Source organism: Thamnophis elegans, chromosome 6 (genome assembly GCF_009769535.1).
Source record: "Thamnophis elegans isolate rThaEle1 chromosome 6, rThaEle1.pri, whole genome shotgun sequence".
NCBI classification, from domain to species: domain Eukaryota; kingdom Metazoa; phylum Chordata; class Lepidosauria; order Squamata; family Colubridae; genus Thamnophis; species Thamnophis elegans.
In genome coordinates, this window is record NC_045546.1 from 69,333,504 (window position 1) to 69,357,764 (window position 24,261).

The window sequence follows — 24,261 nt, forward strand, 5'->3', positions numbered from 1 at the left end:
TCAAAAACAGAGTAAAAGCAATATAACAAAATTGTACAAGTAGTTCACACTTAATGATTGCCCTGTTTAGGGATGGTTCAAAGTTGCAACCGCATTGTAAAAGTAACTTTACAACTGTTCTTGCACTTGCAACCATTGCAGAGTCCCATGGTCCCATGATCAATGTCATACAATGTTTTGCCCAATGACTGCTTCATTTACTTGAGGCCTTACCTTCACTAGAGGCTTTCAAAAAGAGATTGGACTGCCATTTGTCAGAAATAGTGTAGGGTCTCCTGCTTGGGTGGGTGGGTTGGACTAGATGACCTACTCTGTTAATCTGTTAAAAAATCAGTTAAAAACTCATGAATGACCCGATAACGGCTTTTGAGATATCAGAAGCTATTAAAAAAATGAAACCAGGCAATGCCCTAGACCCAGATGGCCGTACAAGTCAATATTATAAGTGCTTTGAGGATGAACTTCTTCAACCACTGAAAGATACAATAAATCTTATATTACAGGGCGGAAATACACCCCAGACATGGAAAGAAGCTAATATTGTGTTGCTCCCAAAGGAGGGTCAAGATGTTACAAAGACAAAGAATTATAGATTGATTTCATTATTAAACAATGACTATAAACTTTTTACTGCTATCTTGGCAGAAACACTAAAGAAGATTTTACAGGTATATATACATGAAGATCAAACAGGCTTTCTGCCGAAAAGAGAGTTAAAAGATAATGTGAGGACTGTTTTAAGTATCATTGAATATTTACAATATGATAATGAGAAACAGGGTGCCTTGATTTTTCTGGACGCAGAAAAGGCCTTTGACAATCTGAATTGAGGCTTTATGTTTAAGTGCTTGAAAAAATAAACTGAATGTGAATTTTATTCAAGGAATTAAAGTGATCTACACATCACAGGCGGCTAAAATTGTCAAATTAAGTCACGTGAAATTCAAAAGGGTACAAGACAAGGATGTTCTTTGTCCCCTTTGTTGTTTATTTTGACTTTAGAAGTCTTGAATAGAGATATTAGACAGAATGATAAAACAAGGGGTATAAAGAAAGAAGTTTATAAATTGAGAGTCTTTGAGGATGACTTGGTTATATTTCTACAGGACCCAAAAGTAATATAGAACATGTGATGAGGAAACTGAATGAGTTTGAGGCCTTGGCAGGTTTTAAAATAAATAAACAGAAAACAAAAATGTTGATTAAGAATATGCCCTTTCAGGATAGTGATATATATTGAATAAAAAGTCAGGTTTTAGGGTAAAGAAAAAGTTATATTAGTTATATTGACAAACACAAACATAAAACTGTTTGAAAATAACTATGTTCCTCTGTGGAGGGATATTAAACAAGATCTACAAAGATGGGATCAATTACATTTATCACTAAGGGGAAGAATCTCCGTAATTAAGTTGAATATTTTACCAAAAATGCTTTTTTCATTTTAGACATTACCAATACTCACATTCGATAACCCATTTAAACAATGGCAGAAGGATATCATTAAGTTTATATGGCACGGGGAAAAATCAAGAATTAAATATAATATTGCAAGATGCCAAGCATGCACAGAGGCCAAAAATAGGGCCCATGGAGGCCGAAAATGGGGCCCATGGAGGCGGTGATAGGCAAAAGGTGATTACGGATATCAGTCCATTTTTGGGGTGGAGGAAAGTGTGTCTTACAGACCAAAAAATACGGTACATTAAATTATAATCTAAAAGAGAATTTTTCAAGATGATGTATCATTGGTATTTAACACCAAATAAGTTATCTAAGATGTATAAAGGTATGTCAAATGTATGTTGGAAATGTAAAAATAAACAAGGGACCTTTTACCACCTATGGTGGTCATGTGATCAAGCAAAAAATATTTGGACTATGATCCATATCTTAATACAGAAAATGGAGATAAATATGAAACCAGAACTTTTCCTCTTGATTCTAATGGAAAAAGAATTGGGGGGGAAATTGGAACTTTGTTACTATATATGTTGACAGCAGCAACATTACTGTATGCACACAAGTGGAAGGACACTTCGATTCCTACTACAGAAGAATGGTTGCAGAAACTGATGGAGTTGGCTGAAATGGCAAAATTGACTATTCTGCTCAAAGAAAAGAACATAAGTACTTTCATTTCCACATGGAAACCGCTTTGGAACTTCATGCTTAAGGTAGATAAGAATGAAATTTTGATTCTGGGTTTTACAGATTAGGCTTTTCTAGAAATGACTGGCTCATACTACAAAAAGTATGGATTTCTTGTTAATGCCTTATTCCAGCCGTGGGATTCAAATACTTTAACAACCGGTTCTCTGCCCTAATGATTTCTTCCAACAACCAGTTCACCAAACTGCTCAGAAACTTAACAACCGGTTCTCCCGAAGGAGTACTCTACAAGGAGTACTCCACAGTTCCCCCTCTGGTAGGGCGGAAAATCCAACATTAGAAATTATGTTTAGTCCAGACATTTTCAACAAGGCTTTGATTATTCTTGAAGACAAATGTATGGCCATGATCAATAAAACATTACTGCAACTTGGCAGTAAACATTTTACTTTATAATTTGTATACTTTTCTTATACTTTCAAATGCCTGTAAATAAGATTACTTTGATTTGACACTATACATGTAATTAATTTCTTTTCCTGTCTAATGCAGGATTGGGGTAAATAAATACCCAGACAATGCCGGATTATCTGCTAGTAACCTAATAAAAACATATTTTAAAAAAAGGAATACTACATCCAGTTCTGATCACCACAATACAAAAAAGATATTGAGACTCTGGAAACATTGCAAAGAAGAGCAACAAAAATGATTAGGATTAAAACATATGAAGAACAGTTATAGTAATTGGGTTTGTAGTCTAATGAAAAGAAGGAGTAGGGAGGATATGATAGCAATGTTCCAATATTTGAGGGTCTCCTATAAAGATGAGGGGTCTAACTATTTTCCAAAGCACCAATAGGCAAGACAAGAAACATTGTTTGGATACTAACCAAGGACAGAAGCAACCTAGAACTAAGGAGAAATTTCCTAATGGTGAGAGCAATTAAAAAATGGAACAATGTGTCATCAGAAGTTGTGGGTGCTGCATTACTGAAGGTTTTCAAAAAGAGATATCCATTGTCTGAAATGATATAGGGTCTCCTGCAGAGGTTTGAAACAGAAGACTTCCAAAGTCCCTTCCAACACTATTATTCTGTGTTCTATGTATTATGTATCATGCAGTTCAAAGCCCAATGAATCTTAAGAACACAACTCCAAATGATGTCAATGAATTATTTTTAACAACATGCTTCAAATATTAGTATGCATAGTTGTTGTGGCCCAGCAGGATCCGGTTGAGCTGCTGATGGACTCGGATAGCGAGGAACCATATGAGTCTACCATGGAAGATGTGGACCCTGGGCACGGTTCAGACTCGGAGCAAGGACCAGAGAGACTGGATGGCCACCAGGAGGTGCCTGAGGCATGGAGCAGTGGAGAAGATCAGAGGCAGTTTGTCCCTGATGCTAGAGTCCATCGAGCTGAGAAACGGAAGCAGCAACTCCGTAGGCAGTCTCATAGACGATAATTACGCACAGGTGGTTGTGCCTGGGCCCCTGCCAAGAGGGTTTATAAGGAAGGATGTTGGGAGGGGACATTTGCAGGAAACAACCGTTTGAAGCTTATTGAAGAAATCTGTATTCTAGTTGTGTCTTGTGGAATTATCTGAGTTGCTTTCTTAGAGCTTCTGGGTTGCTGCCAACCGATTATCTTGGACGTGAGTTTGCCTTGGATTCAGCCAAAGGACTGGTTATTGCATTCATTAAATAGTGGCAAACAGCCAAGCCTGTGGTCTAGTTTATTCACAGACTGGGGGTGGTGGTGTCAGAACACATAGTTATATAAAACTATTTCTTTTAAATTGTAGCTCATATTCAGTTAGTTATTTGGATTATTTACTTAGCAAAAAGATTGTGTATTGCATGAAGTTTAAAATACAACATTTATAATAACGGGCTAATTTTTTAAAATAAATCAACAAATCATTGCTGACACAGATGCTTGGATCCAGACTTCATTACCCTAGTCATTGATAGAACATTTACTGAGAAACCAAGAGATGAGTTTGACAAATTCAAATCAGAAGGGTTGAGGATAGGACCTGGAACACTGGAAGATAAAAAGAGACCTCTCCTTTTATCAGTTTGATCCCTCCTATAGATTAAAAACTTTCCATTTGTAATAGGTTCAATTATTCATGAATAAAATATATTCAGTAACTGAAAATTAATTAGTCAGTTAATGACTTGCTGCAGTTTGACTTAGTCACATGTGATCGAGTAATGTGACTCAGATAAAGAAAGACACAGAGGCAACTAGGAGGAGACTTAATTCTAGATACCAGGTTAAAGATTCAGTGATATCCATGAATATCGCTTACTCTTAAGTGGAAAGGTATGGGCTGGCTTTCATTAATAAATGTTTTATAAAAGCATACAACTGATAAGGTCCAGTGACTTGAAAGGAAATAGCGCATCATTTTCCCCACCTGCTGGTTCTTCTATACTTGTCATTCCTCTACTCTTTGATGACAACATAATTTCCATAATTTCTCATCATCCATCATTGATACAAGACTACTGTCTATATTTGTTTATCAGCTTTTAAATCCCTATATCTATATCAGGAGATGCTCTAACAATTTTTATATTTTTTTAGAAAAGGAAAAGCTTGCTTAAGCTTGTACTCCCATTCCCCATCAAAGACATATCTGATGGCATCACTTTAATAACATTCCTTACTTACCAACAAAAAGGTAAAACACAAATATTATCACTTAACAATATCTCTTTGTAAATCTGTTAACGTGGAAATATGTACCCACTTCCCCGCATGAAGGACATGCTGGCCCACCTCTCTAAGGAAAAGTATTTTCAAAGCTAGATTTACGAGAGGCATACTACCGCATCAGAATTAGGAAAGGGGATGAGTGGAAGACTGCTTTTAACACCTCTCTGGGGTGTTACCAATTTAAAGTACTCCCTTTTGGACTCAAGGGGCCCCTGCTGTGTTTATGCAACTAATTAATGAGGTGCTCCATGAACATTTATACAAAGGGGTCCTTGTTTATCTTGATGACATTCTCATTTACACCGAAACAAAAGCAGAACACATGAAACTAGCCCGAGCAATTCTAGCAAAACTCCAAGCCACCAAACTCTATGCAAAACTCTCTAAATGTGAGTTCCACCAAGAAAAAATTGACTACCTGGAATACAGAATATCCCAGGAGGGAGTAGAGATGGATCCACAAAAAGTAAAAGCCACCATTTATTGGGGGCCACCCCAAACCACTAAACAACTACAAAGTTTCCTGGGTTTTGTTAACTTTTACCCTCAATTCATTACAGCCTTTGAGAGAATTGCTCTCCCCATTATGAACTTGATAAAGACAAAAAGTGGGGGGGAGAAACCAAAATCAAGGCAACCCCTTAACTGGACCATGGAATGCCAAGCTGCATTTGAAAAACTTAAACAACTATTCTCAGCTGAATCAATCCTAAAACATCCATACCCAGAACAACCATTTGTCATCCAAGCAGACGCCAGTGATGTGGCAGTAGGAGTGGTCCTACTGCAAAACAATGAACAGGGAGAATTGCAACTGTGTGCATACACCTCCAAAAAGTTGACAGAAAACGAGCAAAGATGGGTCATATTGAAGAAAGAGGCTTATGCAATACGATGGCCCCTCCTCACATGAAGACAATTCTTAGAAGGGGACAAAATCCCCTTTGAAGTATGGACTGATCATAAAAACCTAGCAACTCTGAAGGCTCTACAAAAGCTCTCCCCAAACAAGTACGTTGTGCACAATACTTTAAACAGTTTAATTTCACCCTCAAATATCTCCCACGAGGGAAAATTGTCTTAGTTTATTTCCTACCCAGAAAACCCGAATACAACAACAAAAAGACTGAAATTGTTAAACCTATGCTCCAAACACCCAGCTAGCCACCAAAGTAATTACCGAGCAGAAGCCAAAAAGAACCGCTTGCTGACAATGCAACGGTCTCCAAATTTAAGGAGGCTCTACTTAAGGATGACTGGTTCCAAGCACACAAAAACAGTTATTTGCTCACAGATGACAGCTTGTGTAGAAAAGAAACTTTACATCCCTGCTAGCCAAAGATTGGATCTCATGAAGCGATGCCACGACTCCAGGATAGCTGGACATTTTAGATTTGTGAAAACTCTACATCTCATCAAAAGACAATTCTGTGGCCATCCCTTAAAAAAGATATTGAGAGCTATATTGCTAGCTCCCCCCCCCCCGCACAGCTGCAAAGAAACAGCAAGGAAAATCCCCAGGACTTTTACAAATGGTAGCAGAACCTTCAGCACCCTGGAGAGAGATTTAAATGGATTTTACAGTGGAGCTGCCTGAAAGCACAGGAAACACAGTTATTTGGGTTGTAACTGACCTCTTTTCAAAACAGATCCATTTCATACCCTGCCAGAAGATCCCAATAGCCAAGGCACTAGCAAAAAAAAATTTAGTCCACATTTATCGCCTCCATGCAGCTCCCCAATGGATTATCTCAGACAGGGGTGTCCAATTCACCTCCAAATTTTGGTGGGCTTTCTTAAACTTGTTAGGTTCCACCCAGGGGCAATCCTCTTTGCACCATCCCATGACAAATGGAGAGGTTGAAAGGGCCAATGGTGTATTGGAACAATATTTAAGAAGTTTTATTAACTACCAACAGGACAACTAGACTGACCTGTTACCTTTTACTGAAGTAGCTTACAACAACTCTGTACACAGCAGCACTGGCTTTACCCCATTCCAGGTTGCCACAGGACAAGAATTCAACCTCATGCCAGAGCTACCAGCTAAGGAACCTGACATCCCCTCCCTTAAGGAGTGGATAAACAATCTACAATCCACTTGGCCAGTGGTCAGACTGACTGTAAAAGAAGCTAGAACAGTTTTTAAAGTTCAAGCTGACAAGAAACACTGTGAACACAAACAATTCAAAGTGAGGGACTGTGTATCCACAAAGTTTCTACAATCCTTACAACCGTCTAAGAAACTGGGACCAAAATTCATTGGCCCATTCCCTATCACCAGAATCATTAACCCCGTCATGGTAGAACTCCTCCTTCCTAAGACAATTAGGCAGGTTCATCCAGTGTTTCACTGCAGCCTACTCAAGCCAGAAATCATTTCAAAGATCAGACCCCCAACCCACATTATGGTGGAAGGAGAACAACATTTTGAAATTAAAAATATCCTGGACTCCCACACTCACCACGGCTCCACGCAATATTTAGTGGCATGGAAACACCTACCATCCTCTCAGAACAAGTGGGTAGCCAAAAAACATGTAAAAGCTCCCACACTGTTAACGAAATTCCATCTGCAATACCCTCAAAAATCATCCTAAGTCATAATGTATTATATGTTTTATGTCTTTCCAGCTGGACTTTCCATTTTTCTGAGGAGGGCAATATGTCAGATCCATGTAGCTGCCATTCTTCAGTGGACAAAGAGGGGGGGTTGGATTTGATGCATTTTACTCTTTCTCTTTTTTATGTCTTGCCTTGTCTGTTTATACAACCTTTCGCCCAATTTATAACCATTGCTGGCACCTCAGAGGTCCGGAAAATCCTCACCTCTTGGAGGATGCAGGGAAGGGGAAGGAAGCCATGTGGTTTGAAACACCAGAAGATGATCTTTGAGAATCCCTACTTAGCTTTTTCTCAGAGAGGCCAATACAAAAATACCTGTGGATCCACATTGGGAGGGGGTTCCTAAAACCCTTTATCGTGGATTGTATAGCCTGAGGGTCTTAGAGCCTGTTTTGAATGTTGATTTTCTTTCATTCCTTTTCAATAAAAGATTCCTTTTGAAATACCAGGTTTTCAAGAGTCTAGGCTTTTTTGAAGGGAAGGGGAGGAGGCAGGTCCTTACATGGTGTCTCTTTAACGATTCCATGAGGAGGCGATCAGGAGGGTGGAACTCTGCATCTTCAGCCTTACTTAGCTATTCGTCTTTTGAAATTCTTCCATTATTTAATACAACTATTATAACCATTTTATAACACTTATAAATGTTTTAAACTTTTCAAGTAATAAGATTATGCTAATGTTATGCAATATATTTCATTTTATACATCTTTCTTCTTCACTTATATTAATTTGTCTAGTTCATTGTCTTACATTAATGCAGCATTTTGACATTTGCTTAATGTTTCCATTGTCTCTTTTTAATAAGATAATATTTTTTTTATGTCTGCAAAAGATTTACAGGGCCAAAGTTGGACCTCTAAGTAATTAATTTTTCAGGTGAGATTTGAATTTGAGACAACAGTTCCAATCAGTTAAAAGCAGTTCATATCGATCTCCAGAGTCCCCAATTAGTGATACCAGTTTTTCATGTTCTGATCAGAAGAATGGTAACTTACAGTGGCATAAAGGTTTTGAAAATTCTGGACAGGAAGCATAGGAATTCTCAATTGCACTGCAATTTTGATTGGAGGTCAGTAGTGCTTTAGTTCTTATCTTGCTGGAGTTGTTGCATTCCTACTGGACTTCTCCAAAATATATAGATACAAAAATGCTTCTGAATGATTCAGAAGCAATCCGAGTAAGACAAGTAATAGTTGAACTGGATTTTGCGGCAGTCTGATCGAGACTCGCCCATTTGTATGTGCATCAATATGACACACAACTACAATACAAATTGGGGTTCAATTGCACTGCTGTGATCACCAGTTTCATTTTATTGAAACCCCCTCCCCATGGTTACTGCTACAGTCACTGTTTAATTGGAATAGTTAGGGGGTATTAGGCGGAGAGTGCTTGTTTGTTTGTTCCAACTGATCATTAAACCTTGGTACAAGCTGTTTATTTAAAATCTACTCTTATTGCAATCCGGACAGCATTTTTTTTAAAAAGATACAATTTTAAAATGCTCAGTTCCTATTTTTTTGTTTCCAGATGTAAATACTAACAGCTTTAATAGGTTTTACCATGGTTTTTTCCCCCCACTGTATCACTCAGGTACTGGAGCATGGAGAAAGTCCTTCTATCCCCAGGTAAATTTTAAAAAGGTCATCCTAAGCCACTTTTGACTGCATCTACTTTATGTTTTTAATGACCTATTTTTAGAGTTATAATGTCATAACATGGCCTCAAAACCTCTGGAGATTTGCTGTTTCATCATTGCTATAACTATTGTATACTGCTACTTTCAAAGATAAATTCTTGTTTGGGACCAAAGATGAACAGATGCTAGAACAGTGATGGCGAACCTTTTCAGCATCAATTGCCCAAACTGGAACTCATGCACACGTGCGCACGCTGGAGCACCAGAAACATACGTGCGCTGAAAACCAGAAGAGCAGCTGGCTGGCCCGTGTGCCCACAGAGAGAGCTGTGCGCCACCTCTGGCACATGTGCCATAGGGTCATCATCACGGTGCTAGAGGCATAATCAGACAACACTGATTAATATTATATTAATCTTTAATATTGTTCAAAAAGTACTTTAATTACTTTATCTTCTTGTAAGCCACCCAGAGTCATTTTCTGCAAAATGAATAGCCATATAAGTTTGATATATTAAAAAATACCCAAGGAGAACTTACAGTATGACCAAGAAACAACAAAGCCAAGTTATGTAAATAATTCTATGTATTTCAGAGCAAAATATTGAAATAAAAATGTTCCAACTTCTGAACTGCATTTACAACAATATAAGCAATCTTTACTAAATAAACTTTTAGGAAAGATTTGGTTGCATATCAAAACAAAAATATCTATCATGTTTTATAATAAAATATGTAACTATTTTTACAGTTTTAAAATCACCTTCTACTTAAAAGAATCCCAATGTGTTATTGTAAAGTTCACTTAAATAATTAATACCACTTTAATTTACTTCTTTTAATTTCTATTTCAGATTAGTAAATAGTTTAAGACAATTTTTTAAATACAAATAGCTTTGCAAAAGGAGCAATGATGAGAACTCAAGAGTCTAAGTAATGTAATACTTACATTAAATACATTAATAAGAAGTGTTCTGAAGTAACTCATTTTAAATTCTAACTTTTTAAAAAATGCTTCTAATATAGCACTAGACTATATTAATAAAATTATGAAAAGTTATTCCAAAGAAGATTTTACCAACAACTTTCTGATTCTCTATTATCTAATATATATCAGCAATTCAAAATCCAATATTTAATAAACATTCTATTAAGATACAGAACTCCATCTACTTGTTCTAAAAAAGAAAGATTTATTTTTAATGTAGCAAGCTGCCTGGAGTTGCCTTTCAGCGAGATGAACAGCAAACAAATTTAATAAATATGTAATTTTTCATCATCAATGTATAACTTGAAACATTTTGGTTTTTTATGGACAAACAACTGTTTTTTTTACTAAGTTGTTTCCATATCCTTTTTCTCCATATAATAAGCCCAATCAGACTTTTGAGCACATGCACTAAAATAAGCCCTTTCCCAAAAATAAGTCCTCCCTGAAAATATTGCAACACAGCAGCAGCCATGAGGTGACCATGCTAGCCGCCTCCTGCACCTCAAAAATAATAAGACCTCCCCGAAAATAAGGCCAAGTGCTTATTTCTGGGGTCAAAAGAAAGTAAAAGAAAATAAGTCCCCACTCATTTTTAAATCATGTAAATTCTGTAGTTGACTTGGGAATGCTGGTAATATAACAGTTTGTCTTCACTTAACAGCCATTCATTCAGAAACTATTCAAAGTTACAGCATCATTGAATGAAGGGATTTATGACCCAGTCCTTGAAGCTCCAGTTGTTGCAGTAACTCTTCTTTCTTGCTGCAGTGACTGAGGACTTCTTTCACATGCTAGTCTTCTTTTGCAAAAGAAGGCCCTGGCTGGCATGTGACTGAAGCCTCAGCTGCACTAGTCGAAAGGAGGACACAGCTATAATAGGGCCTTCTTTTGAACTGGTGCAGCCCGGGTCTTCTTACCTGACAGCCTTTTTGGGAAAGAAGGTCCTGCCTGGCATGCAAATGGAGGCCTTGGTCCTCAGCACAGCATGAACAAAGACCTTGTCAGGGTAGGAATGGGGTCTCTAGCTGGTGTGTGAGAGAAGCCCTAACTGCACTGATGCAAAAGAAAGCTATACAAAAGAAAACTCCGACTGATTTGCAGTGTGGTGGGCACAGTGGCAGCAGGTAGGGCTGGTCAGTAAAAACATATGGTGGGAATGGGCAGCAGGTGGCCAAAAAGGCAGAGATGGGGGAGTTGAAGACAAGAAAGAGGAGGCAGACCCTTACCTTACTTAGGACTGGGGCTAAGAGTAACCAAGAAAAGATTGACTTGAATTAGGATAGGTCCTTGCCTAAACAACCACTGGGATTTCTATCACTAAGTGATGTGCTCACATGATGTCAGCCTCTCACGTACTGGAAGGAAGCTACTTTGTCACCTGTAGTTCTTGTCTTTGTTAGGCTACACATACCTAATTCCCTTAACTATTCATCATACAGTTTAGCCTTGAGACCCCTTATCATCTTTGCTGATCTTCTCTGCGCTCTTTCTAGAATCTCAGTATCTTTTTCTATTGTGGTAATCGGAACAGGATGGTAATCCAAGTGTGCTTTCCAGTGGTACTATCGCTTCTCATGATCTTGCTGTTATTACTTTGTTGAGGTAACCTAGGACTGCATTGCTTTTTTTGGCAGCTATAGTACACTGCTGCTCATACTTATATACTTTGATAATTTCCTCTTCCACGCCCTCATCTAGATCATTTATGAAGGTGTTGAAAAGCACTGGGTCCAAGACAGAACCTTGAGGTACTCACTGCATGTCTTCCTCCATGAAGTTATAGTTCAGTTTAGGACTACATGATGAATGTGATTGATCAGCCAGTTTTGAATCCATCTGGTACTGGTACTGTCTATCCCACATTGTTCTTTCTCACCAAGAAGTAGGATGCAGTCTACTTTGTCAAATGCCTTACTGAAGTCCAAGTAAACTATACCCCTAGCTTCATCAAAGAAGAAAATAAGATTTGTCTGGCAGGATCTGTTTTTAACAAACTCATTTGCTTGTTCATTTGTTTACTTCTAGGTGCTCAAAAATCTGCTGCTTAGTAATCTTTTCCAGGATTTTCCCAAGTATTGATGTCAAGCATTTTAACACTATTTGGTTTGGTGGTAGCAGTGCCTCAGACAGAAGGTCCATACAGAGAATGGTAAGAACAGTTGAGATTATAGAAAGCTCATTTTCCTTTATTTGAGATACTGCTTATAAGTGCTATGTGTTTAGACACACCCACTTCATGATCTGTTTCTGTTGCTCCCCTCTAAGAGAAGGTTTCAAAGTATTTATAGCAGGATTAAGGGGACGTGGTGGCTCAGTGGCTAAGATGCTGAGCTTGTCAATCAGAAAGGTCAGCAGTTCGACGGTTTGAATCCCTAGCACTACGTAACGGAGTGAGCTTCCATTACTTGTCCCAACTTCTGCCAACCTAGCAGTTTGAAAGCATGTAAAAATGCAAGTAGAAAAATAGGAACCACCTTTGGTGGGAAGTTATAAATATTCTGCGTGCTTTTGGCATTTAGTCATGCCAGCCACATGACCACGGAGATGTCTTCGGACAGCACTGGCTCTTCGGCTTGAAACAGAGATGAGCACTGCACCCTAGAGTCGGGAATGACTAGCACATATGTGCTAGGGAAACCTTTACCTTACTATAGCAGGATTACTAGATTCTGTAACAGCTTTGTTCCTTATGTCATCCGTCTTGTAAATTTGCAGGATTCTTTTTTCCCCACCATGTATATGTATACATTCGAACTAGACAGTAATGTTTCTCTGTGTCATATATGTGTATGTATGTGGGTACATGCATAATGGTTATCCTTTGAGAGCTGAATGCAATGAAATTTCATTTTAATGTATGCTGATTAGTGTACATTAAGAGTGACAAAGTTCTCTTCTCTTCTAATTCTATTCTATTCTAATTGGCCAGCAGTTTCCTGATTCCATTTTCCCCCCCTTCTTGAAGATTGTAACCAGATCAGTTCTTTTCCAGTCCTCTGGAGTTCCCTTTTGTTTCAGGAGCTCTGGAAGATTTTGTCTTAAGATCACAGCCAGTTCAGCATCCTGGGACACAAAGCATGTGGTCTATATGATTTCAACTCATCTAAAATGGATAGGTGTTCTTTTACCAATTTCTTACCTATTTTGATGTGCATCCCTATTCTGTCTCCCACCGTGCTGCTTTTGATAGGTTGGGTTACAGATGCAAGAGGGAATTAAAATGTTCCACTTTCTTCATGCTGCCAGTCATCTTTTAGCCTCTATTGCACTCATACCAAAAGAGAATTCGGACAGGACACTAATTAAGACCTATAGGCCTACAGCTGTGTGAAAAAGTCCTGCATGATTTACGGTTATGGTTTACGGTTTATGACATTTTTGGGATAGGCCATTGATTTTATGATATTTTATGCTAACTGTTATGCAAATATTGTTATATTTAAATAAATACTGGTGGTTTTTAAGTGAAAAGCATAAGCTTTTTGCAATTTGGTGCTGTTTGGATAGGGATTGTGAATTTTCTTGCATGCTTACAGTGACTATGAAAACTGATTAACTGATGCATACCCAGTGGCATATGTGTTGCAATTACTAAGGCTGATGCTAGTGTTTTGTTAACATTTTTATTGTTTGTGGCCCTGAAAAGGACCATTTAGGTAACCAAACATGGTTACTAATATGAAATTAGCCAGCCCTTATTGCTTATCACCAGGTGGCATTGCTTCAGCATAGACTGTATAAGACTTTCATGTGATCTTTGGTGACAATGTGGTGCCAGGCTGCAATAATGGATTTAATCAGCTCCTGCTTGGTCTTCAGATGCTTCTTGCTTATTTCGTAACCAATCTTGGCCCACAAGTTCTCAACTGGGTTCAAATCTGGGCTCTGAGCTGGCCAATCCAGGAGTCAAACACCATGCTTGTTCATCCACTGCTGGATGGACTTGGCTCGATGACAAGGAGCATTGTCATCTTGGAAGTAAAAGTCCTTCCCTACAAGTTGCTGAGCTGAAGGAAACATGATCTATTCCAGGACTTCAACATACTGCTTGGAATTCATGATTCCCTGCACGATTTGTATCCGACCAATACCAGAAGCAGCGATATAGCCCCAGATCATCACGTGCAATGAATGCTTCACAGATAGATTCAGGTAGTATGACCTAAATTCTTCAGCTGAAAATCTTCTGACATACTTATTGCACTGATTCCCAGTCAAGTAGAAATTGCTACAGGAGCTTCCTGTCAGCCATTGAAATGTATTGCAGAACAAAATCTTGCCATTTTGTTGACTTTCTTGGTCTTCCAGAGTGGAGCCTGTCATCAATTTAACAAGTTGTTTGATATTTTTCAACCACTCTGTTCACTGTGGTGCGATGGCATTTCACTCTCTTGGCTATTTCTGTACAGGAGTAACCCGCTTCATGAAGCACAATTATGCGATGCCGCTGCTTAGTACTGGGGAAAGCAAAGGCCTTCATCCTTGCCAGCAGTCAGAGCTAAATTAAATTTCTCGATGCTTTTCATGCCTATTTATAGACAGAGAGTATGACAACATTGATTGGCTTATAGATTTAGCCTCTGTGCATTTTTATTGGCTGCCAAAGCTCGCTGCTGATGGCTATTTTCAATCCTAACATTCTCAAAAATTCAAGTTGTGTTTGTTTTAGCACATAAATTCACTCAAAACCTTAAAAAGACTTTGGTTATATTAATAAAAATCATGCCTCTCAATCCAACTACAGAAATTTTCATCAAAGTACTAATTTTATGTGGTTTCTATGAGTGAAAAGTTGATTAAACATGTAAATACAGCTTAAAACTGAAAGCGTGCAGGATTTTTTCACCCAGCTGTATATCTCTTCTAAATACACACTATAAGATATTCACATCAATAATAGTTGAACGTTTAAAAAGATTCCTAAATGAATTTATACACACTGACCAAAATGGTTTTTTACCAAAAAGACAAATGAAAAATAACATGAGAATAATATTAGATCTCTTTATATATTACGAGATACACAGTGGAACACAGGTGGCATTGTTGTTTTTAGATGCCCAAAAAGCTTTTGATAACATTAAATGGGAATTCATGCTACAGCAATTAAAATACATGGAATTTGGCAACAAAGTTTTAAATATTTTCCTGGAAATATACTCTAAACAAGAAGCCAAAGTAATAGTGAATGGAGAGGTGACAAAAAAGTTCAAAATACAGAAAGGTATGTGGAAGAGTGTCCCTTATCCCCATTGCTATTCATATTGACTTTAGAAGTGTTAACGAGGATAATACGGAAAGAAACACAAATTAAAGGTTTGGAAATTAGGAGAGAAGTTTATAAATTGCAAGCATTTGCAGACGACTTAGTTTTTATTCTTGAAGAACCACTAAATTCGGGTTGAGGCTTATGGAGGTATTAGAAGATTATGGAGAAACAGCCAGATTTAAAATTTAAAAAGATAAAACTAAAACAATAGTTAAAAATATGATGGATAAACAGGAGGAGGAATTGGCCAAGGGAATAAACATACAGATTGTGAAGAAAATGAAACATTTAGGAATCTATATAACTGCAAGATGCACATCAATCAAAGAGGACAATTATGTTAAGCTAACAAATTATATAAAGGGAGATTTGAAGAGGTGGAAAAATTTGAGACTTTCTTTAATGGGAAGAATAGCGGTGATCAAGATGAATATTCTACTCAATATGAAACTCTTCTTGTTTCAAAATGTCCCCTAATAAATTGGATAAAAAGTATTTTGGAAAACTGAATAAAATGACATCATAATACATTTGGCAAGAGAAGAAACCAAGGATTAAATTTAAACTTTTGCAAGATGTAAAAGAAAGAGGAGGATTTGGCGAACCAGAGTGGGAGTTATATCACCAAGCAACAATGTTTACTTGGGTAAAAGAATGGATAGAGTTAAAAATAAAAGATTGCTAATGTTAGAGGACCACGATTTACATCTAGGATGGCATGCATTTTTGTGGCATGGGAAACAAATAGCACACAATATTTTCAAAGACATTTTATAAGACAGGTGTTATTGGAGATATGGAATAAATTTAAGCAAAAAAAAACCTATAGCAAGGTTCCGATTTAGTTATCCACATTAGAAGTGTTAGTGCATCCAAACCTTATCAATCAGGGAAAACAGGCTACCTATAAGGATATAATAAACAAAGAAGAGAGACTGAAATCGAGGCAAAAATTAAAAGAGCAAGGGGTAGAGTTGGAATGATCGTGTCAGCCTCTGCTTCGCTTGCTTGCTATCGGTTGCCATAGAAACGGGGAGGGTGGGAGCATGATATTTGGGATGAGAATTATATGGTACTGGGAGAGATATGAAGAAGAGAGTTTTCTTCTCACCATCTTTTGTGCGTGCTGCTGGCTGGTGTTTGGACCTGGTCAAGGCCAACCGTCTTGCATACCAACCTGATGATGCCTTTTGAAGATGCAACCCACACCTTAGGAAGTTACAGATTGGACACTGGGGTGGGGTCATTGGAGGGAGGGGGCTGGGTAATCATTTGATATGTACTTGTTCGTGCCTTTCTGGCTCAGATCTTACAGGGCTTACATTTTTGCCCACTCAAAAATGATAATAAGGCATGGCCTTATTATCAGGACATGTTGTATTTTTGGGGAAACACGGTAGTCATTTGAGTAAATTGGTTGAGATTATTTGAGGAACCTGATAGACTCCATCTCAAATATCTGACTAGCCAGCAAGCTACTATGGAAAATCACAGCTTGGAGTAAAATCAGAAAGTTATAGTGACCTGACCAAAAATAGCCTTATGGGTTGGAACAGTAGATGTTTTGCAGGAAGCAGGTAATGATCTTATTGTTTAGCTCTGGGAAAGCGAGGTCTTTGGGGACTTTCTGAACACGTATGTTACTGGAATTTACCTGGATTGTTAAGAACATTTGGGGAATTTCCATACATTTTTCACATTGTACTTTTTCAACACAACTGTATTTTTGTATCCAAGTTATGAAGCATTTGATATGTCATTTTGTGTATTTAAGGTGCGCCTATGCACCTTGTAGTTATTCTCTTTTGTTTGGGAATCCACTTTTGCAAGTGTAATAAAATAGATGCTTTTTGTTGATCATAGTCTCCTTGACCATTTTTTGGGGGGGATATGTAGAAAATATATCTGGGATATTTTTCTCACAACCACTTGGTAAGTCCCCAAACAGACCCCATGACCATTCCAGTAGAACTTAAAGTGTCCTCTACTGGAGCCCAGGGGAAAATGCTGGCCCTCTTAGACTCTGGATGTCCCCAGTGTGTAATTAGCCCAGAAATGGTGGAGAAAATGGGTTTAAGACTGAGGACTTTGAAAGTGCCCATTGCCTTTTGCCAATTAGACAGATCAGTGGCTGGAGGGGCACCCATTTTGTAACTGAACCAGTAGAAATGTGGATGGGAGATCACCAAGAAACCTTGAGTTTCATCATTGCACCTGGGATGGATCAGCCCCTCATACTGGGATTACTGTGGCTGCGGAAATGGAACCCATACGTGAACTGGAGGAAAGGGACTGGCTACGCATCTGTTCCACTAAACCCCCAGGGGGGAGGGGAGGATCTCCCACATAGACAGCAATGAAACAAACCAAGCTGCCACGGCGAATGAGAAAATTGAGGGGGAGGAAAAAATCCCCAAAGAATATTGGGACCTCAGGGAGATTTTCAGTGAAAGGCCTTCCAACAAACTACCTCCCCACCATGCTACTGATACAGCATTGAGATCCTCCCAGGAAAAAAAAACCTAAGCCTCATATTTATTTGATGACCCCACGTGAAATGGAGGAATTACAAAATTTCATTGACAAAAATTTAAAAAGAGGGTTTATACAATCCATTAGACCACAGGTGGCTGCATCCATATTGTTCAGAGAGAAAATATATGGCTCCTTTCATTTATGCATAAACTATAAGAACCTCAATGTCATTTGCGTGGGAAAACATATACCCTCTTTCCCCCCTTATGAAGGACATGTTGGCCCAGTTGGGTAAAGGGAGAATTTTCACAAAGTTCATGCGTCCAATGACTGGTTCAAAAAACATTCTGATGAATGCACCATGAAAGATGGACTGGCTTGGTTAGGAGCTAACTTGTATGTTCCTGCCAACCTGAAAACTGTTGTTCTTCAATGGGCCCATGACTTAACAATACATATTATAATGGCATCAAGAATGGTCTTTGCCCAAAACTGGAAAAACAGGGAAATTCCACAAGAAAAGGAAGTGATTAGGAAAATTTTGACGTGCATTGTAATGGATAGACTGACATGGAAATTGAAGAATAAAGACGAAGTAGAATACTACAAGATCTGGGATAAATTTAATCAATGGTTGGAAGAGAAAAGAGGGACCCAAAATAAGAAATGACTAGGATCTATAGAATGGAAAGTTGGAATTATGTATGTAACTATAACAGTGAAAATGTGTAAGACAAGATCAAAGTAATATGAACAGATGTAGGATGTCTTTATATTGTAAATACTGAATAGACCAAATGCAAATAAGCAAGGTGGTGATGATATTTAACTTTATATTTTAGTATGTATGGCAAAGACATTGCCAGGACGGTTACACTGTGTCCAATTTTTATTGTGTGTTTAATAAAAAACTTTTTTAAAAAAAGGAGTCAGGCCTAGGCTTCCCCAATAGGAGAAAATCGGGGGGGAGCAAGGCTGATGGGGTCAGAAAGGAGTGTGTCCCCTCCTATCCCTTGGTCTATGTACCCTAGAGGAGGTCTTTAGTGAATGGGAGTGCGTCATCTATCCACCTCACCCCACCAGTTATGCTATCGAACTCATCCCTGGGGTGAAATTTCCGAAGCCGTGGATGTACTCCATGATGCCAAAAGAGATGGATGAGTTGTGGCATTACATCAACAAGAAGTTGGCCAGGGGTTTCATATAGCCAGCACAGTCAAGGGTCACAGCTCCAGTGCTCTTTAAAGAAAAGAAGGATGGGTAATAAACCCATTTATGGTGGAGCTACAGTTGCCTCACATGTTGGGACGTATTCATCCTGTCTTACATAGCACTCTGCTCAAGCCAGTATTATTTATTTATTTTATTATTTTATTATTAGAATTTGTAGGCCGCCCTTTTCCCTGAGGGGACTCAGGGCGGCTCACATAAAACCGGGAAAGGGGAATACAGACATCAAGATAGAAACATATAATAAAATGGTAGGCAACATACATTCATCATTCGGGAGGGGCAACTATCCTTATCCCCAGGCCTGACGGGCGAGCCAGTTCTTCAAGGCTATGCGGAAGGCCTGGACGGTGGAGAGGGTACGAATCTCTACGGGGAGCTCGTTCCAAAGGGTCGGGGCTACTGCTGAGAAGGCCCTCCTCCTTGTGGTTGCCAGCCGACACTGGCTGGCCGATGGGATACGGAGGAGGCCTAGTCTATGGGATCTTATTGGTCGCAGGGATGTAATTGGCAGAAGGCGGTCTCTCAAGTATCCAGATCCACTGCCATGTAGGGCTTTATGGGTGATTAATAGCACTTTGAAGCGCATCCGGAGATCGACAGGCAGCCAGCGCAGCTCGCGGAGGATAGGTGTTATGCGGGTGAATCGAGGTGCACCCGCAATCACTCGCGCGGCTGCGTTCTGCACTAGCTGAAGTCGCCGGATGCTCTTCAAGGGCAGCCCCATGTAGAGCACATTGCAGTATTCCAGCCTAGAGATCACAAGGGCCCGAGTGACTGTTGTGAGAGCCTCCCGATTCAGGTAGGGTCGCAACTGGCGCACCAGGCGAACCTGGGCGAATGCCCCCCTGGTCACAGCCGTTAGGTGGTGGTCAAATGACAGCTGTGGATCCAGGAGGACTCCCAAGTTGCGAACCCTCTCTGAGGGGTGTAAAATTTGACCCCCCAGCCTGAGTGGTGGAATATTAGTCAAATCTTTGGGAGGAAAACACAACAGCCACTCGGTCTTTTCTGGGTTGAGCACAAGCTTGTTAACCCTCATCCAGTCCATAACGGCCTCAAGGCCCCGGCCCATCACATCTACCGCTTCATTGAGTTGGCACGGGGCGGACAGATACAATTGAGTATCGTCCGCATATTGATGGTATCTAATCCCGTGCCTGCGGATGATCTCTCCCAGCGGTTTCATGTAGATGTTGAATAGTAGGGGGGATAAGACCGAACCCTGATATGAGATAAGTGTAGATGACACTTACTATTGGAAGGCAAAGGGAATACACCTTCTCAAGCATATATGTTATTTTGGAAGGTATAAGGGCACAATTGGAATATATTGTATATCTAAGAAATATAAAGTGGGGAAAGGTCTCCAAGGGGATGGGGGATGCACTATAATATGTGCTTTTTTCCTTTTTCTTTTGTCTTTCTTTTTTATGTATTCAGTTTTATATGTACTATTGTAATATTTGTGTTTAAAAAGTTTTTTTTAAGTTTTTTAAAAAGCGAGTAGATGACACTCATATCAGGACACCACCACGGCCGCCTGGACCTATTAGTGGCAACCACTATGAGATAGATTGCATACTAGATTCCTGGGGCCACAGAGACCACATGCAATACCTCATGGAAAGGGTATCCCTCGACAGACGCCACCTGGGGGCAGAGAAAGGCATGTAGGCTGCCCAGCTGATCCGCAAATTCCATAAGGCCTATCCCCATAAGCCAAAAGGGAGGGGCAGGACCTAAGAACCTGGGGCTTACCATGATTAACATATATCTGTTTACTGTCTTCCAGGTGTGGCCAGCTTGCCATACCTGGGGGGCAGGGGGGAAAGGCAGAAATGTGGAAACTGTGTGAGTCCAGTGGATGGCATCCTGGTTGCTCCTGTGACATGGCCGATAACTGCCTGCTCGTTCATACCAGCATGTCATTGTCCAACTACAGTTGACTGGCGCTAAATGCAAGGTGGCCGGAACAGCTGACTCACACTGATTGCAGCAAAGCAGCTAGTAACTGGGAGGAAACCAGAAAGAGGACTGAAAGATGCCAGAAGCTGGCTAACAGGGGTGGGGCTGGGCCGTAGGTATTTGATGGCTATTTACAGCACTGGTAGGCGATAGCTCCCAGTGCTGACATTGCAACTGCTAAGGTCTCATTCGTGTAGGACCTTGGACTCATTAAACCTGTATCCGTGTTTTCTTGACCGGGCTATGGAGGCATGAGATATATTGTCTTAATCATGTTCATAAACTTCTCACCACACTCCATACATTCTAACTGTTGTAGCATGATTTTGTCTTTTGGTTAAAATCCTTTTTGATCTGAATGGATAAATTCATTCAAAAATCTTTTTAGTGTTTCTGTGATTATTGATGTGAATATTTTATAATCTGCATTTAATGGTGTTATAGATCTGTAGTTCTTTACCTGTGTTAAATCTGAGTCTTCTTTTGGTATTCAGATAATATTTGTTTCTCTCCACAAGTTTGGCATCTTAGCTTTCAATAATACTTCATTATAAACCTCCAGCATTGGCAAATTCAGTGTATCCTGAAGGTATTTATTTATTTATGTGGGTAGTCCATCTTGCCCTGGTGTTATATTATTCTTTTGTCTATTTATTGCCTTTGTTAATTCTATCATCATTATTCTTCCATTTAACATCGCTCTTATGTTTTCAGATGTTTTTGGTAGTTTAGCTTCTCTAGATATTGCTTTATCTTTTCCTCTAAGTTTTTTTCTTGATCATATACTGTAATTTCCCATAGAAGTCCTGAATTATTTTGTTTTTGGATTCATTTTGGTACTGTAAAGTTCCTCTCTCATTTTGTAGTTTACTTATCAGTTTCTTCTCTTTCTCTTTCTTCAGTTTATATACTAACCATATTCCTGGTTTATTGGCATTTTTTAAAAAAAGTTTTGCTCTTTTGATTTGTTGTGCCAATTCTTCTTTTTCCATTAGATTTAATTTGTGCTTTAATATTTCCATTTAATTTTTAAAATTTCCATGAGGATCCTGATTAGTTGGCCTAGTGTCAGAAGTTACAGTGATTTTTTTTTACTGTGGTTTTCAAAGCAAAGAAGATTTGAGTAATCCTTTGTGCATTTTTTAAAATAGCTATGTGTTCTGACCCCCTCCTCCGTCCAGTAACGAAAGCCGAGACAAGCTTAACTAGAATGTACTTTTAATAGCAAGAAGCCAAAATCTCAGTAGCTGAAAGCAAAGCAAACAAACAGATAAGGACCTTGGCAGCAATTCAGACAAACCTTGGCAGCAATTCAGACAAACCTTGGCAGCAAGTCAGACAAACCTTGGCAGCAAGTCAGACAAACCTTGGCAGCAAGTCAGACAAACCTTGGCAGCAAGTCAGACAAACCTTGGCAGCAAGTCAGACAAACCTTGGCAGCAATCCAGCCTGCCAAGTTAGTTAAATCAGTTCTCTTTAGTCAATGTGTTGACTTCTGCAAGAGGGGCGTGTGCACAAGCAGTCTTTTTTATAGTCTGGAGAGGAGCCTAATGACCACCAGCTGAGTGCAATTACCTCCTGTAATTGCATAATTGTTCCTGACGCCTAGTAGCTCTTCAATGGCGTGCATCCAGGAACAACTCACTGCTGGCTTCTGGATCACTCTCCCTTGTCTCCTCCCACTGGTCCAAGGGTCAGGCGCCATCTGGTGGCCAACCAGTCTCTCTGCACCCTGCTCGGAGTCGGAACCCTGTCCAGGGTCCTCCACATCCTCTAGAGCCAACTCATAGGGCCGCTCGCTGTCGGAGTCTGGTGGCAGCTCCAACGGCTCCTGCTGGGCCACAACAGCTATGGCCCCTGACAATTAATGTTCTTTGTTTCTGATTTTTTAAAAACCCTATATTAGTGTTTTTTAACCTTGGCAACTTTAAGATGCATGGACTTCAATTCCCAGAATTTTCCAGCCAGCTATGTCTACTTCTTTTTCTCTTACACCTGGTGAGATTGAAAAGGAAGGGATTACAAGAGAGAGGGCTATGCTGGCTAGAAAATTCTGGGAGTTGATGTCCACAAGTCTTTGAATTGCCAAGGCTGAGAAACATTATTCTACAACATTACAGTGGAAAAAGTTTAGGACATTTTAAAAAAAATGTGTACTAAAAATTCTGTTGGAACTTTGTTAAAAATGAAGAAGACCGGCCTTCCTTTAACCTGGTGCCCAGGTTCTATCATCCCCCATAAGTTTAGGGCTATTGTAGTAGCCCAATCCATCTTGCAGGGACCAGGTTGGAGAAGACTGAAAGAAGCTGTATGCTGAGCACTATCCTGTGTTTGTGCCAGGATGCAATGAAAACAAGCGAACAAACCTTTTGCCTCCAGCTAGATGCGAAAAATGGATGCAATGCATCTCAAGAAAATCAGTTTGTACTTAAGGAGAATATACTTTAAATCTGTACCTTTGAGTATTTTTTTTGAGAAGTTAATACATTTGGATCTATTCTAAAGCTGTTGGACTTCTTAAAAATAAAAAAATAAAAAGTTACAAGTTAAAAAAAAGTTTAGAAAGAAGAAAAGACAATAATCCCAAAATCCAGTTATTTCTTCAAAGCCAATTATATTTTGTAATCCATAAAATCAATCTGTTAAGGGAGTAGAAGAAAAATTCCTTTGAACTCAGCAATTATATCCTTGGCAGTTTTTTTTTAAAAAAAATACTATTATTGATTCCCTAGCTACCAACTAAAAAGCTGGGGTCTTTTCTTTTCTCTTTCTTTTGTTTTCTTTGACACCGATACAATGTTTAATCATTTTTCCATTCATGGGAGATAGCCAATAAGAGCTGCTAGCAGATATCAATCGAAGAGTAGGAATCTTCCAGGTGGAGACTGGATTTTGTTAAGCCAATTTAATATCAAGCCAGCATAAGTAGTTTAAGAATGCCTTCAAATGAAACTACTGTTTGTTGCATTTCCACCAAAAGTGGAACTAAATTTAAACGTCTCAGAACAAGAAATTTTGTAGGAATCATTGCACTGGACATTTTTTAAATCAAAAACAACACAAAATGAAACACTATAAATTTATCAGAATTATTACTAGGATCTAGAAACATCAATGCAGATTTCTCTCAATTAATATCAAAATCAATCTAGTATTAAATAAAGGTTAGGTATGGAAACTTCTATATTATGTATGAAACATAAAGCAACATAAAGTTGC

General features: G+C 39.0%; 1 protein-coding gene across 1 annotated transcript in view; it reads right to left on the reverse strand.

Moving 5' to 3' along the window:
- LOC116510589 (protocadherin alpha-5-like) overlaps positions 1-24,261 on the reverse strand; it is a 126,610-nt gene that overhangs the window by 98,052 nt on the left and 4,297 nt on the right. The window contains exon 2 of the mRNA XM_032220198.1: positions 5,739-5,749. Coding sequence (XP_032076089.1) covers positions 5,739-5,749 — 11 coding nt within the window. The remainder of the gene's footprint in view (positions 1-5,738; positions 5,750-24,261) is intronic.